This window comes from Delphinapterus leucas, chromosome X (genome assembly GCF_059928025.1).
Source record: "Delphinapterus leucas isolate spDelLeu-1000000601 "Yukka" chromosome X, BTC_Dleu_Yukka2, whole genome shotgun sequence".
Lineage (NCBI taxonomy): Eukaryota > Metazoa > Chordata > Mammalia > Artiodactyla > Monodontidae > Delphinapterus > Delphinapterus leucas.
The window spans coordinates 100187027-100202581 of record NC_143150.1 but is presented as its reverse complement, the minus strand read 5'-3'; the positions used below and the strand labels follow the sequence as shown (position 1 = coordinate 100202581).

Here is a 15555-nt window from a genome sequence, read left to right as displayed (position 1 = left end):
ATTCTTTTATTTGTGTGATATGAAAAAATTCATAAACAAATTCTTACAAATTGTGTCCTTGGTATGTGGCATTGAAATCCCATTTACTATATAGGGATTTAGTATTTAGCTAGAATTTAGTATTTAGGACTTTTATGAATATATAATTATTTTGATATTAACAAGTATCTGTAGAGCATTTCATAACTCGTACATATTTCTCCTTCATTATCTTATTTGAGTTGTAAGAGAACCCTATAATGTAAATAGGGATTATTATCTTCATTTTATGTATTATAAAACTGAGGGTCATGAGAGAAAGTCTTATCTAAAGTCCACAGTTTATAAATGAAGAGTCAGAAGACAAACCTAGGTTTCCTTATGTCATATCCAGTTTTTATTTTCTTCCAACGAATTGTATTCTGAACACCCTAGTCATCAGCAGTGTATAAAGTTGATTAAAAACTTAGGAGCTATCTGATGCTGTGAAAGGTATGGAAGAAAATATTTTCTTAGAACTACGATGATATTCATGTTTCTCACAGCATGGGGGAGTGGGCAGATAGGAAAAGAGAAATGCCTCAGTGTTCATCAACATTTATGGTAACAGCTAAAACACGTGTGTCAGATAGTAGAGTGCCTCAAATATCAAAATCCTCTGAGCAGGGCTTCCCTGGTGGCGCAGTGGTTGAGAGTCCGCCTGCCGATGCAGGGGACACGGGTTCGTTCCCCAGTCCAGGAAGATCCCACATGCCGTGGGGCGGCTGGGCCCGTGAGCCATGGCTGCTGAGCCGGTGCTCTGCAACGGGAGAGGCCACAACAGTGAGAGCCCTGCGTACTGCAAAAAAAAAAAAAAATCCTCTGAGCAGTGGTGGTCCGTGGCTGCAGTAATTCAAAGGCAGCAGCAGTAATTGGCAGTCACCAAGCTAGGTGACAAGATAATTCAACTCAGAAGCTTGCTGTACACAGCCCACAGTGGGAGGTGCCCAAAGTAAGGGGCCTAAGACACCACTTCTGTGGTGAAAGTCAACCTTCTTGATTGATAGGTTTTTATATTTGTGGTTCTTCATAACACAAAGAATAAAATACAGCATGGAATACCAGAATAGCATGTAGACGACAAGGGGAGATGCTGTTACAAAAAAACAATAGCATGTATAAATAAAACTATGTGTAAGATTTTAGTAGAGAATTAGCATTTTCACAAAGAAGAGAATGTAAGGATTTTGCAAATATGTATATATAGGCTTACCAAATATTATGTACTAATACTAGAGAGTATATATCAATAATCATCTTCAGATGGAAAGTAAAACTTTATCCTACCTTTTCATCCCCGCCCCTACCCCTACCCTCCCCGCCCTGAATAACTGGTACATTCACGATAAAAATGACAAAAGTCTCAGTATTCCACAAAGCAATTTCTTGGGAGATGTCTTGCTAAAAAATTTGGGGGTTGTTGTTTTTGTTACAATGTTTGAGTAGAATTTGACTTTGAATCACACCTATTTTCCATCTGATTTTTTTCTGTCAGAACACACTTCCTGCATATTTTAAGTGCTATAGCAGCAATTTATGGTATTTATTACTCTAATAGGCAGTTATGATGGCTAATTTCACTGTCTTTACCTTAATAACAAAGCTTCTGGAAGAAATTCATCATGTTTCCTCAATAATAGCAAACCACAAGATGTTCCTACTCGTCTTTTACAAAATAGGAATAATATTTAGCCATGAATCTTCAAACTGATTAATTTTGCTTTGTTGTGTAGAAAACAATATCTGGAATAGCTGAATGATAGCAGGCAGACAGGTCTTATTTGTGAAGAATAATTAACATAAAAATATAAAGATACCTTAGCATTTTTTCTGTTTCTCCTCTTTCAGTATTTAATCTTTGGAGATAGCTTTTACCTAGCCTAGTATGTAACCCTAGGTCTATAAATTCTTAATCTGCAAAGTCAGTTTCCATCTTCATTTTCCATGCTTAATGGTAACATGCCCTTGATGTCCTAGTATACATGAACATATTGTTGTGCTGTAGAGAAACAGAGACAGTGCTACCAGTTACACTCTTTTTATTATTATTAAAACATAGCAGCATCATTCCTTTGGGTCACTGGATGTACTTGGCTCCTTTAGTTCAAAGAACCCAAACATGTCCCCTCCACTTACTAAGACTTAATGGAAGGAAAGATGGTTTATAGCTACCACAGTAAATTTCTAAGCTCTTTGAGTCACTGCTGAACTACTGTTCAGTTGAGGCCAATCCTAAACTTTCATTCTGAGCATACAGCTCCATGTTTTCAAACAGGGAATGAGTGAGTGTTCAAACTGACAAGCCTTGTAAAGTGACTGTCTCGTAATGTAGTGCCTAATTTTATTTGACAGCTCCCAGGTTTACAGTTCAAGTGAAGGCACACATTTAAAGACAATTATTTCATTTTCTGGCCTATATTAAATCTGAGAGTCTCTCTATTATGGTAGCATATTCATGCCTCTGCAGTTCAGATGATGTCACCAATTTATTGTAAACCCTTGTCTAGCTTCATAATTTTATAACAGTAAAACAAATCTGCTTGGGGTTGACAACAGCCATTATTTTTTCCTGGCAAGTTTTTCCCATCAGAAAAAAAATGAGCTTACTATTTAAGGGTCAGGCTGCTTTTTTTTTTTTTTTTTAAACTCATTATAGTGCTTGATGCTTTTTGTCTTTGATGGAATCCTCTTTGCCTTTTACCTATTCAAGAAGAAAATAACTTTGGTACGTAAGTTTAGAATGGTTTCTCAACCTTAGCACTATTGACATTTTTTTTTTAAAATTGAGGCAAAACACGTAATATAGGCAAAACAATTCACATAACATAGAATTGACCATTTTAAAGTGTGCAGTTTAGTGGCATTTGTACAGTCACAGTGTTGTACAACTATCTTGTACCAAAACATTTCCATCACCTCCAAGGGAGACCCTCTACCCATTAAACAGTCTCTGTTTCTCCCTTCCCAGGCCCTGGCAACCTGTGATCTGATTTCTAGCTCTATGGATTTACCTATCCTGGATATTTCATTTAAATGGAATAATACAATATGTGCCCTTTTGTTGTGTCTGGCTCTTTTCATGTAGCATAATGGTTTTTAGGTTTATCCACATTGTATTAGTACCTTATTCCTTTTTATGGCTGAATAATATCCCATTGTGTGAATATACTACAATGTGATTAGTCATTCATCAGTTGGTGGACATTTGTGTTGTTTCCACCCTTTGGCTATTCGAAATAGTGCTACCGTGAACGTACAAGTTTTTGTTTGAGTATCTGTTCTCAGTTCTTTGGGGCATACATGTAGGAGTGACTGTTGACATTTGGGGCCAGGTCAGTCTTTGTTGTGGGGCCTCTCCCCACTACATGCCAGTGGCACCTACCCCCCAAGTTGTGAGAATCAAAAATGTATCCAGACACTGCCAAATGTTCCCTGGGGTGCGATGTCTCCCAAGACTGAAAACCACTGATTTAGAATAAAGGGAAGGAAATCTTTAGAGATAAGCCATAATTAACATATTATGATTTTCATAGAAGTAATTCAGGTCTAAAGGAGAGCACTAGAGTTGGCCCTCTGTGTCTTCAGGTATCCACAGGTTCCACATACATGGATTCAACCAACCATGGATCAAAAATATCGGAAAAAAGTAAAAATTCCAGAAAGGTCAAAAAAGTGAAACTTGAATTTGCTGCATGCCAGCAACTATTTACATAGAATTTACATTGTGTTTCCAACTATTTATGTATCACTTACATTGTATTAGTTATTATAAGTAATGTAGAGATGATTTATAGTATATGAGAGGATGTGCATAGGTTATATGCAAATACTATGCCATTTCACATAAGGGACTTGAGAATCTGCAGAATTTGGTATCCATAGGGGGTTCTGGAATGAATCCCCCATGGCTACCGAGGGACAAATGCATATGGTTGTCAACAGAAATAATCAATAAACTGATCTATGATAGGAACAGAAAGAAGTTTTATTTGAGCCAAACTAAGAACTGAAGCCCAGTAGACAGCAGCTCAGGTAACTCTGAGGAACTAGTCTGAAGAAGCATGGTTTTCAGCACAGTTTTATATCTTTTCAGAACAAAGAACATCAAAGAAGTCAGGGATCCATTCCTTCAAGATTTCAAAACAACAGCCACAACAAATCAGCATATACACAAGGATTCAGTATGGCCTTGGCACCTGGGAAGGGAGTCTTATCACTGAAGGCATACCAGCATTGGCGACCCAGGAAGGGAGGCATTTCACCTTTATTTTTAACATGGACATTTTTTACTTCTGGCCAGTGCACCCTTTTCTTTAAGGATTAAGGCAGCTGTACAATGCATGTTTGATAGGCCACAAACAGGCAGTTTTAGTTAGCATAAAGTTCGAGTTAAATCATATATAAGCCAGAATGACTTTCCCATACCGCAGTATGTGAAATTTTCTTCCATTATGGTTCTAGAAACCAAGGTGCAGTCCTGGTCCTGTAATCAAGCAGCTGTGTCCTTGGATAAGTCACTTAACCTCTGGATTTCAGTGTAAAATGAAGGGATTGAGATGGATCAGTGGTTTCCAGTGTTGCTCAGTGAAGCGCCAGGTTTTCTAAAGGGGCCCCTGAGGAGCCACTATGAGAGAAGGGGAGGAAAAGAGAGCTCCTGGTATGTAGTACCTCCCCTTCAGACAGAGCAAGCGAAGGTTTGAATTCTATCATTTCTAGAGCAGATTCACATATAAATAACATTGATTTCACCAGCGAAAAGTCATTTCTGAAATCCATGTGCTAATTAACAAAGGCACTAATTTGTCAATGAGACGCCATTTCTGAAGTCCACCATGCTCTGCTGTTTGTGCACAGAAGAGAAAGATAGCTGAATACTATCTTTGAACGCTGTCTGAACAACCACCTCTGAAATGTGGCTTTTTGATTAAATGTAGTATGTGTTCTATTAGAACAATTATTCACTCCTAACATCTAGACTACAGCTAACTATCACATAGATAATACCATACTGTCTATGTTGACAGATTGTGAAGCATTGATTATAACATAGAGCTATGTATTTAAAACTATATTTCACATTTGCTGAGTCTCTCTACATGCCTTTCCCCCCATTTAAATGGTGATTGTTATAGTTGTTTCCATTTTCTTCCATATGGGACAGAACTGTAATCAGTGTAAATCAGATCCATAAGCTAAAAACAAAGTTTTATGGTCGTGACAACTATAAACTCTAAGACTAATGATATTCTTGTTGATAATAGTTGAGGCACTAGTGATAGGAGAAATACCTATCTTTGGAATTCCCGTGTTTTCATGATTCCACCTGATCGTGTGCTTAATTTTGTGCAAATTAGACCATTTTCTAATTCCATATTTGTTTGTTTCCTGTGGGTAAGGCACAGCCCCTAGTCTATAAATATCATGTGTTAGAGTACCATACCGTACATTTAAACCAGTTATTGCAATTGCTATTAACTTGATTGCTGTCATCCTTATTTCATGAAGAATTCTTTTTGATAAGGCGTTATGAATTGTAAAACTCCTTCAAAGAAAATTTGGCCTTTTACCTTCCTTTATGGGAGAATCTATTAGATCTTTTCTCTGTATCTCATTATTCCTTGCAAAGCGTAAAATTGTTAGACAAGAGACATCTGAATATTTGATGTAAAATTTGGCTTTTAAGAAAACCATATTGAGTTAGCAAGACCCAGTCGGCAGGGGGGAACCATATTTGTTTTGTTTTAAAAAAATATTGGCTTTATAGACGTACGTTACCTGTTTTGTCTTCTCTCTTATAGAAATCCATTTCTGGCATTTTCTCCACAGTTATTCCAGGAAACCTGCCTGTTATCATCTGGCGTTTCACTGCATACCTCCGGTAGCACAAAGATATCTTTTTTTAAGTTTTAGTTAGTGATCATAACCACTACATTGTCCTTAAGAAGCAGGTTCAGGATATTAAAGATATTAATTACTTCTTCTCTCAAACCCTGAGACTCCCCACTCTAACTAGCTCAGTCCTGTAACTTCACATTATTTTTCAAATATCTCAGTCCTTGAGTGGGTTTCAGCTTCCTAATTCCTGTGAATACATAAACTACATGCCATTCTAACTAAGCTGTAAGTTTGTGACAACCTGTTTGGGCACATGAGCACCACTGTACAACAAATTCTGAATTATAAACCTACCTGCTATGAAAAAATTAACCTTTAATTTCCACAAATAGGTTACAGTGGTGAAATACAATTGGGAAATAATCTGATTTTTCCACCTCCCTAACTAAGATAAAGATAATCCAAATAGGATCTTTTTATTTTGCATAATATTGGTTTTTAGGAGGTGAAATGTCACTTTAGAATTCTAGTGAGACTTTGTTTTTCTAGGGAAAGTTATATCCATCAGTCTGATAAGAAATGCCTATTTAATACCCATTTCAGCAGGAAAAAAACCTTGAAGGCATCGTATGCACGCACAACTGAGTAAATGATGGTATCAAAATGGCTTAGAAGCAAGAAAACAAAGAATTATGAGTATGACACTTCATAAGATTTTCTTTTATAGTATATAAATCTGAGCACAGGATTTAGTGTGCTTCTTGTTGATTTTTGCTTCTTGTTTGTTTGTTTTTTTTGGTTGGTTTGTGGGATGGTGGTTGCTTGGCTGAAAAATAGTGTGTTCATATCCCCAAAGAATTTGGATGTGATACACTACTCCCACTTAACAAAAATCTTTCCAAGTATAGAACTTCACAGTTACAACTCAAAGGACCTAAGAAATCATATATATACAACACCTTAGGTTCACAAATTAGGAGACAGGCCCAGATAAATTAAGCAACAAATGCAGAATCATGCAGCCAGGTTAGTGCCAGAGCTGGACAGGAATCTGCATACCTGACTACAAATTCGGGACCTTTTCACCCTACCATACTCTTCTCTTTGCCTGCAGTTTCATTTGTTTCAATAAAGGGTTAGTGAAAGTGGTGAACGGATATTGGCTTTCTCAGACTTCAACAAGATAGCCTCAAAAGGCAGTTTTCATATGACTAACAGAAGGCTCAAATAAGTGGATAGCTTAGCATCTTATGCAGTCTTTTATGAGAAATTCACAACTAAACAAGATATTAGAGATTTATTCAGAAAAGAAACAGCTTCCTGGTTAGCATGTGGACTCATTATGTAGTTTCAGTCTGTGGCACACCAACATTTACACAACACTGTCTAGGAATGAACTTTCCACTTGAAAAAATACATTTTGCAGACTGCTCATGCTCACCTTTTTTAATTGTTAAGAAAAAACTTTTTAAAAACTATTTTTATGGAACTAGTTCTAAAATAGATCATATACCTTACTACCTTCTTAAACAACATCGTGAACATCATGTGGTCCTTTCTTGGTGACTCAGGTTCACCATCATAAACATAATCATTGATGCCTACAGCTTTGGGAGCTGTTAGTGTGAGCAGGGTTAGGACCTACTCTAAATAACCCTCAAAGGGCCTTCTGTCTGTCTTTCCTCTTGTCTTCAGATTCATCAGCTTTCACTTCTTGTTGCTGTCAGTGTGTTGGTCTAGTTCAGCCCACCCCTAGTCCCTTCTACTTCTCAGCTTTAATGTGCAATGAGGCTTTCAAGTCTTATAGCCAGGCTCGTGGATGAGGGTTGAGTAAATTGATCCTTGATTAGTCTAAGGGAGCTGAGGCTCCCCTGTAGGTAAAACATAAGATAAGTTATAATGCATGACCTTGGTCATCTTTTGTTTCTAAGTTTTATGAGACTGGATTTATTTGAGTGACTTCTGCATAAATCATGTCTTACTGTCCTTAATATCCACAGTGATTATGTCAAATATTGAATAGCTACCTGAACTATCAAATAACCCAAGTATCAATGGAAAATGATTTAGTATATTTTGTTATAGCTACTCATTCATGATTAACTGAACATATATATCTGTCATGTGTATGATTCTCATTTCTTAATCTGTCCTTCTTAAGAGCTTCTTTGTGATCTATTATTAAAATTCTCATGATGATAGACTATCAGCATACATTTAATCAAAGTTGAAGTTAATAAAAGTAAACATATAAGGTATGGTAAAGGATACTTGCTTATGAGTTTCTTACAAAATCAAGTCCTTCTAAATAAGGACCAGAGATAGTCCTTAATTTACATTCTGAAGAACTTCTGAAATTTTTAAATCTCATGATATCCTCAAAATATTTATGGCTCATCAAAGTAGGCACTATTCAACATTAGCTAATTGAAAGGACCTATGAGACTCTCATAAGGCTTTAATAATGGCTAAAGATATGGTGCAGCAGGAGAAAGATGGCTCCTAAGGCCATTTTTAGTCACACAGGGCAGGCTTTTTCTTCTAATTGTGAACAGTCGAGATACATGCAAGATAACCTTGGACTCAGGGAAGCCAAGGCACATGTTTACTGAGAATCTTTGATACCCAATGGTCATACAGATGAAATTAGGCTGCATACCATCAGTGCAAGCCATCAATCTGTACATTTTCAATCAACAGTGTAGGCAAGCTAGTACAGAGTGCCCCCAAGGGCTTTAAACAGCACTTTATAAAGCTAGTACATTTCATCCCAATCTTGACCAAGGGGACCAAACTTCTAGGCATCTCTGGAGTTAAACATACAGACTGACTGAAAGCTAACCCTATCCTTTATAATTTATTCTTTATTTTCTAAGTGTATTTTTTTTATCATCTTGGTAAATCTCTTGTTTTTCCTTTAATGGAGTAACTGCCACCATGACAGCTGTCATGGTGACAACAAATCACACTCTTGTTTATTGAGCTCCATTTTTTGCCAAGCTCTGAGCAAAGCACTTTATGTCCATTACCTCATTTATAACTATGATGTCGGTGCTGTTATTCCAATTTTATGGATGAGGAAGGGAAGTGTAGGGTTCTTGCTTTCCTCACATAGCTGTTTGCTTTAACAACGTTTTCTTACTGTCTAAATGCATAACTGATGTGTACCATTTAACAAGCTTGGAATACCAATGAGATCACATTTGTTACTCAGATTAAATAGCCACAGCCCCTGGAAATATGAGAATGTCTGTCTTCCTTCCCTGACCAACCCTATTCCCATGGGAAATTGAAGAACTCTAGGGTTGCACCTTAGGTCTAGAGGAGTACGCCCTGGGAGGAGCAATCAAGATGGCAGAGTAGTAGGACATGAAGCTCACCCTCTCCCACAAACAGAGGAGTATGCCCTGCCTCCTGCACTGAAGAAAGATAATGGAATGCTAGGTGCATTTGTAGGAAGTCCCCATTCTCTCTTGCTCTTCATGTTCTTGCTGTTGTTGCCGGCGTATAGTCTTACATTAAAACCAGGGCACTCAAACCAGGCTTTCTGGTACCCAGGACAATTCCAAGGACAGTAGAGGAGTCACTTTGTGAACTGTGGCATAGGTTGCCTTTGCTTGGCTGGTAGTAATTACCAGCAGCGCCAGGAAAAGAGTAGGGCACCTTTCCACCCAGCATTTCACTCACCTGTGCTTGCTCCATAACACAGGAGGCCCGATTGCCCGGTGTTCCGGCTACCTAGTGACCCTGTTGTTTCATTTTCATCTCCCTGGCCTCTTTCCCAGGCAAGCTCACAGAACCAGAGTGGCTAATTGAGGGAGACCTTAGGATAACCTACAATTGAGGGGTGTGACTGGATGCGGGGGGACTGTACTGTATTCTTTTCCTGCTAGCTCTTATCAGGGCCACAGTAAACCCATGTGACAGGTTTCAGTAACTGTAAACTTTCAAAAGGGATTTCAGTTCCCTTCCTCAGAGAAGGAACTTCCCAGCCCATTCAAGCATGGTGTGTCAGATGTATTTGGGAGAGCAGTGGCAGGACTCCATCAGCCTCTAGAACCCCTAGGTCAGAGGTTCCCAAACTTTCTGAGTTTAAGGTGCCCTTAGTTACTGCAGAGACTTTTTCACAGCAGCCGTAGGCCAAAAGAAATGCCTAATAGTTCCATTTATTAAGTAATTAGGTCCAAACAACTTAATAGGTATTTATATCCTGACAGCTTGGTAGCCATTTGAAAAAATAATACAGACATACCTCCTTTTTTTTTGCGGTATGCGGGCCTCTCACTGTTGTGGCCTGTCCCGTCGCAGAGCACAGGCTCCAGATGCACAGGCTCAGCGGCCATGGCTCACGGGCCCAGCCGCTCTGCGGCATGTGGAATCTTCCCGGACCGGGGCACGAACCTGCGTCCCCTGCATCGGCAGGCAGACTTTCAACCACTGCGTCACCAGGGAAGCCCGAGGCATACCTCCTTTTATTGCACTTTGCAAATATTGTGTTTTTTTACAAATTGAAGGTTTGTGACAACCCTGTGTTGTCAGGTAATAGTTAGCATTTTTAGCAATAAAGTATTTTCTAATTAAGGTATGCACATTGCTTTTTAAAGGCATAATGCTATTGCATACTTAGTAGTCTATAGTATAGTGTAAACGTAGCTTTTATAAATGCACTAGGAAACCAAAAACACTCATGTGACTTGCTTTGTTTCGATATTTCTATCTTAAATAGCCATGCAGTTACTTACTAATTGGATGTGTGTACCTGTTGGGCACCGCACTTCTCAAACCTCACTTCTTGTCAAACACAGCTCTTTTTTTTAAAAATCGTAGCCGAAAATCCAGTTTCACAAAGGAAAGGAATGTAGAACTATCTAATAATGAAACTGTGAATTACCTTAAGCTCATAGTTTGTGTGGTGTCCAACAGATGTTAAGTATCAATGCATTTCTCCAGAAATGTAAAATATCCTGCACATTCTTCATGAATTCACTGCAGCACCCTGGAGAGCCAAGGTGCTAGTTCCTTGCCAAGCCAAAAAGCATCTGGCTGTGCCCTCTTCCCACAACAGTAGTTGTCCAGCTACTCTCCCTCTACATAAGTATTACGGCAAATCAATGGTTCTTTCAGAACAACAAAAAACGTGCTCCAAGCGGAGCCCAAACAGAAGTACTGTACAAATTTCAAAAGGTAGTTTCTCTTGCAAAAGGATATTCAAGTGCTGTCTCCCTAGAAACTTTGCAGTGAATGTATTGATTTCATAATCATATATTAAGTTTGCGATGCTGCCTCATAATTAGAGGCATGGTCCATGGCTTCCCAGCTTCTAGTCATTCAGATATCAAGTTTCTCCCATTCTGCCTTTTCCTTTATTCCACGCTTATTGAATCATGTACTGTACCAAGGTCTTTACTAGGTATTATGAAAGACAGATGTTGGATCAAAATATTAATAATACATGGGCCCTGCCCTCAAGTCTTGAGGGGGAACCAGATAGGCATACCAAAAATTTTAATAAAATTACAATATAGTTTAGTTAATTGCTATAATTGAAGTATACGTAAATACTGAGAGTCTATAGCAGCTCTGTCTAACGAAGTGGGGAGTACAATCTGGGGAAGGTTTTTAGAGGATTTTACATCTGAATGGAATAGGAGTTTGCTAGGCAGAGGAAATATTAGGTACAGAATTATGGAGGCATAAAAGAACCTATATGAAGGATGGTAAGATTTGGTTTGACTGAGGAATAAGGTACATGATGGGTGTAGTGGCCAAAGAGATCACCCATATTTCACATCTGTCCCTTTCTTTCCCTTCCTATTGCCACCATTCTAATGCATGATCTCATTATTTCTTAACCTGGTCTGTTGTAAGTAGCCTTTTTCCTGCCTTTATTCCTCCATTTTCTCTTCATCCTACCCCCAAATCTGTTGTACTTATACATTTTTCTAGGTTATTCTCCACGAAGTATCGGTTTAAACTCTTGAATGCTGTCGAATAGTTTAAATATCTTAGCCTAACATTAAATGCCTCCATGACATGGCTATCAGGCCCCTTTCCAGTTTCATCTCCCTCTCTTCCTCTTTTGAATCGTGTACTCTGGCCCTACTGACCAGCTCATATTCCTCATTTATGGCCATAGGTTTATTCAGTTTCAGGCCCTCACTCACTGTTTTGTCTTCCTAGGATGTCTTTCCTCACCATCTTTGCATGCCCCAATCCTGCCAATTTTTAAAAGGCCAGCGCAAATATACTTTTTACTTGCCCTTCTCCAGGTCCCTCTCCCATCCCGAAACACACCTACCCAGTAGAAGTACGCCTGCCTGCTGACCTCAAAGAGCATCTACCTTGTTCATCTTGTGTTAGAGCTGTTTTTGTATCTCTTTTATCTTCATTATCTCTTGCACTGAAGAACCCTGAGGTCAAAGGCAGTCTCCTACTCATCTTTGTGACTTGTCATGATCTCATTGTACATAGTCTGTGTTCAGTAAATATGTCCTAAAGAAGGAATTTTGTTCACTTAAAAGAAAAATGTAAACATTTGCAACTTTAAATAATGACTATTTCAATGAATCCAGACCCAAGATTAGAGAACTGATTAGATAAGTGGAGTAGAGATTTTCCATGTGGGCTGTTAATTTTCAGGCCTTACCATCTGCTGTTTTTCAGCAAATGTATGGACATGATTTTGCCTAGATAAAGATTTTTGGCATTAAAATGTCAGTTTTAGTATGCTGCAATGCATTAAAAATATATAACATGACTACATATTTCGGTTTAAGGCAGTAATTTAGAGAGTTACTTGAGAACCTATCTTATTTCATTTATCTTTATTCTTTTGAAGAGAAAGCATGGGCGAGAGCTATTTATTTTGAAATTATGAAAAAGTAGTTACGTTTTTTGAATTAATATACTTATTTTGTGGTCGTTTATGTGTTTACCAGACTTAGAGTTTAAATATAGTAAGGGTGTTTCCTAACTGAATCTAAAGAAAACAGCTTAGGTTTTTCTTTATGTCCTTTAATGAGAAAATAACATGTTTGATTAATACCTTAGTGTTGTGTTCTCAAAGTAAATTTACAGTCTGTATACTTGCCACATCATGTAATCTCTGATGAAGGCATACACATGATTCTGGACAGCTGTGGGGTAACTCACACCTTTTTTTTTTTTTTTTTTTTTTGCGGTACACGGGCCTCTCACTGTTGTGGCCTCTCCCATTGCGGAGCACAGGCTCTGGACGCGCAGGCTCAGCGGCCATGGCTCACGGGCCCAGCCACTCCGCGACATGTGGGATCTTCCCGGACCGGGGCACGAACCCGCGTCCCCTGCATCGGCAGGCGGACTCTCAACCACTGCGCCACCAGGGAAGCCCAACTCACACATTTTGATGAGAAGGAGGTAGAGGGAAGTAATCAACTTTAGTTTCAAACATTAAGTCCAAACACAAGCCCTAGCATTGTGGAAACTGCCCAGTGTTTTAGGAAGAAATAGTCTGATCTTATCCTATAGGTCCAAGCTGCCACCTTTCTCTTTATTTTGTTTCCACATAGAAAGAATCCCAATTCTGGTATCACCCATGAGATTTCCAAATTACCTTGATGAGGAACAGCAAATACTCTGCCACAACTTCCTATTCCCTAATATATGGCAGACGGAACTAATCTGTAACAGTATCTTTCCTACTGGTCAGACTCTTACTCTAGGTGGTATCTTCTAAGTGAGCACATTTGGCAGGTGAGATAAAATCTGCTTGCCAGCTTATTCCATCTAGAGTTCTCTGTATTATATCATGTTGCCTCCCAGTACAAGAAAATACACAGAAGGTGTTTGTGGAATGCTCTTGGTAATTTGATTAGGCTGGAATAAGAAGGGCTGTGTCTTGCTATATTACCTTATAGTTGCTTAACCTTCTGAATTAGCCTGCTTTCTGGTTTCAAGAGTTAGCTGCTTTCCTTCACCCCTTTATGGAGATAGTGTATATAACATTTTCTCTTAGGAGAATTTAGGTTTCTTTTTTCCTCTTAAAAGCTTAAAATACATTATTACTGATTGGCTTATTTTCAAGAAAACTGTCCCAAAAGCCAAAGATGCGTTAGACTTTATTGACATATCTGTTGTGTTTAGAAACAAGGAAGCCAATAGCCCTGATCAGTGTTTTACTTGTCAGACCACACTGAGTGTAGAATACAATATTTCATGAAGTAAAGACGGTACGGAGACTCCTATCTATTTTATATGACCAACAGATGAAGGAACTAGACATGTTTATCCTAGAAAAGAGAAGCCTCAAGAGAAATCAGTTACTGTCTTCATGAATTAGTTGGCCTATTATATGGAAGAGAATTGTTTGTCATGGCATAAATAAAACCAATGGCTAGGAAGTTGTTAATTCAGTGAAATGTTCCTTGAAAAGGGGCTCCATAGTCAAATATGCCTGTGTCATGTTCGTTTTCCGGAGATTTAAAATATATATTAAATGCATATTAAGGGTCCTGAAAAGTCATGCAGTAAAAGATCTTTTTTAAATTTGTTAATCCCAGCATTCCATAAACACCTTCCTCAGAACTAGTTTTCTAAGGAGCTCCCATTTGAATAGTGGTTTCAAACTGTGGGAGTGGGACCAGCAGCACCAGTGTTACCTGGGATCTTACTAGAAATGCAGCTTCTTGGCCCTACCCGAGACCTATGAAATCAGAGGCTCTGGGAGGTCGGCCCAGCAATCTGTGTGATAAGTCCAGCATGGGATTCTGATGCTGCTAAACTGTGAAAAGCACTGATAGAAAATTCTACTATTACTCTCCCACTCAATAGCATCCTTTTATTTTTTTATTTTTTAAGATTTCTTCTAATGATATTTTATGACTGTGTGATTAATTTTTATTGATGGTTACCCTTCTGAAGTACAGAAGGAAGGAAACACTTATGGAAGGCCTACTGTAGTTTTCAGTGTAGCCATCTAATTGGTATCAATTTGGATACTTTAAAGAATCCTAAGTAATGAATCCATATCTTCTATGAAGTGAAATACACATTTCTAAAACGAGGTAAACCTTAAATTCATTGCTATTGTGGCCATTTTTAAAAGAGCATTTACCGGTTTTCATTTTACTTCAAAATGTTTTTTGCAAAATGTAGACTTTTTTTTTTTTTAACTACATCTTGAAGGATCTGTAATGCGCCTTCTCTCATGTCAGAGGTCTTTAAGATTAGGGAATTTTGTAATTTCTTTGCATTAGCAAAGATTAAATTCTGGTAGCATTCTATTTATCTCTCCAAATAAGCAGGACAGTTTTAGAAAAATGTAATTGAAGTATAGTTTAAAATGAATCTGTATGTAAAAAAAATTAATTCCCCATGAGTATGCATATAACCATTGCCTTATTTTACTGGGTATCATAAATGTGCATTTTGAATGTTTCTATGAAATGCCCCTGTAAGTCATGCAGAACAATTTTCTTTTTCTGAAGGACATTGAAGTGGGGTTAAATATATTAAAGTGTCAAAATATATTTAAGTGCATTTAGAACAAAATTATTACTAATATCCCTTGGAATGAATTATGGCCAGATTTGTCTTAATTTCTTGATATTATTTTGTCAACTCTTCCTTTCATACAAGTAAGTGTTCTCTGGGTTTCTATTAGGTCAATTGGAATTTTATTTTTTTTTTAGTTAGGGGGACAAAGACTGATAGTCCACAGACTGG

At 38.1% G+C, this 15555-nt stretch overlaps 1 protein-coding gene across 15 annotated transcripts in view; it reads left to right on the top strand.

Moving 5' to 3' along the window:
* PRRG1 (proline rich and Gla domain 1) overlaps positions 1-15555 on the top strand; it is a 229482-nt gene that overhangs the window by 159901 nt on the left and 54026 nt on the right. For 5 of the 15 annotated variants that reach the window (XM_089905003.1, XM_089905001.1, XM_089905005.1 and 2 more), the window contains exons 3-4: positions 4112-5896; positions 6457-6549. The exons of 7 other annotated variants lie outside the window; for them this stretch is intronic. In XM_089905003.1, the coding sequence (XP_089761129.1) occupies positions 6546-6549 (4 nt within the window). In that variant the 5' untranslated portion in view covers positions 4112-5896; positions 6457-6545. The remainder of the gene's footprint in view (positions 1-4111; positions 5897-6456; positions 6550-15555) is intronic. 3 more of the 15 variants (XM_089905008.1, XM_089905007.1, XM_089905006.1) reach the window with 2 other exon arrangements.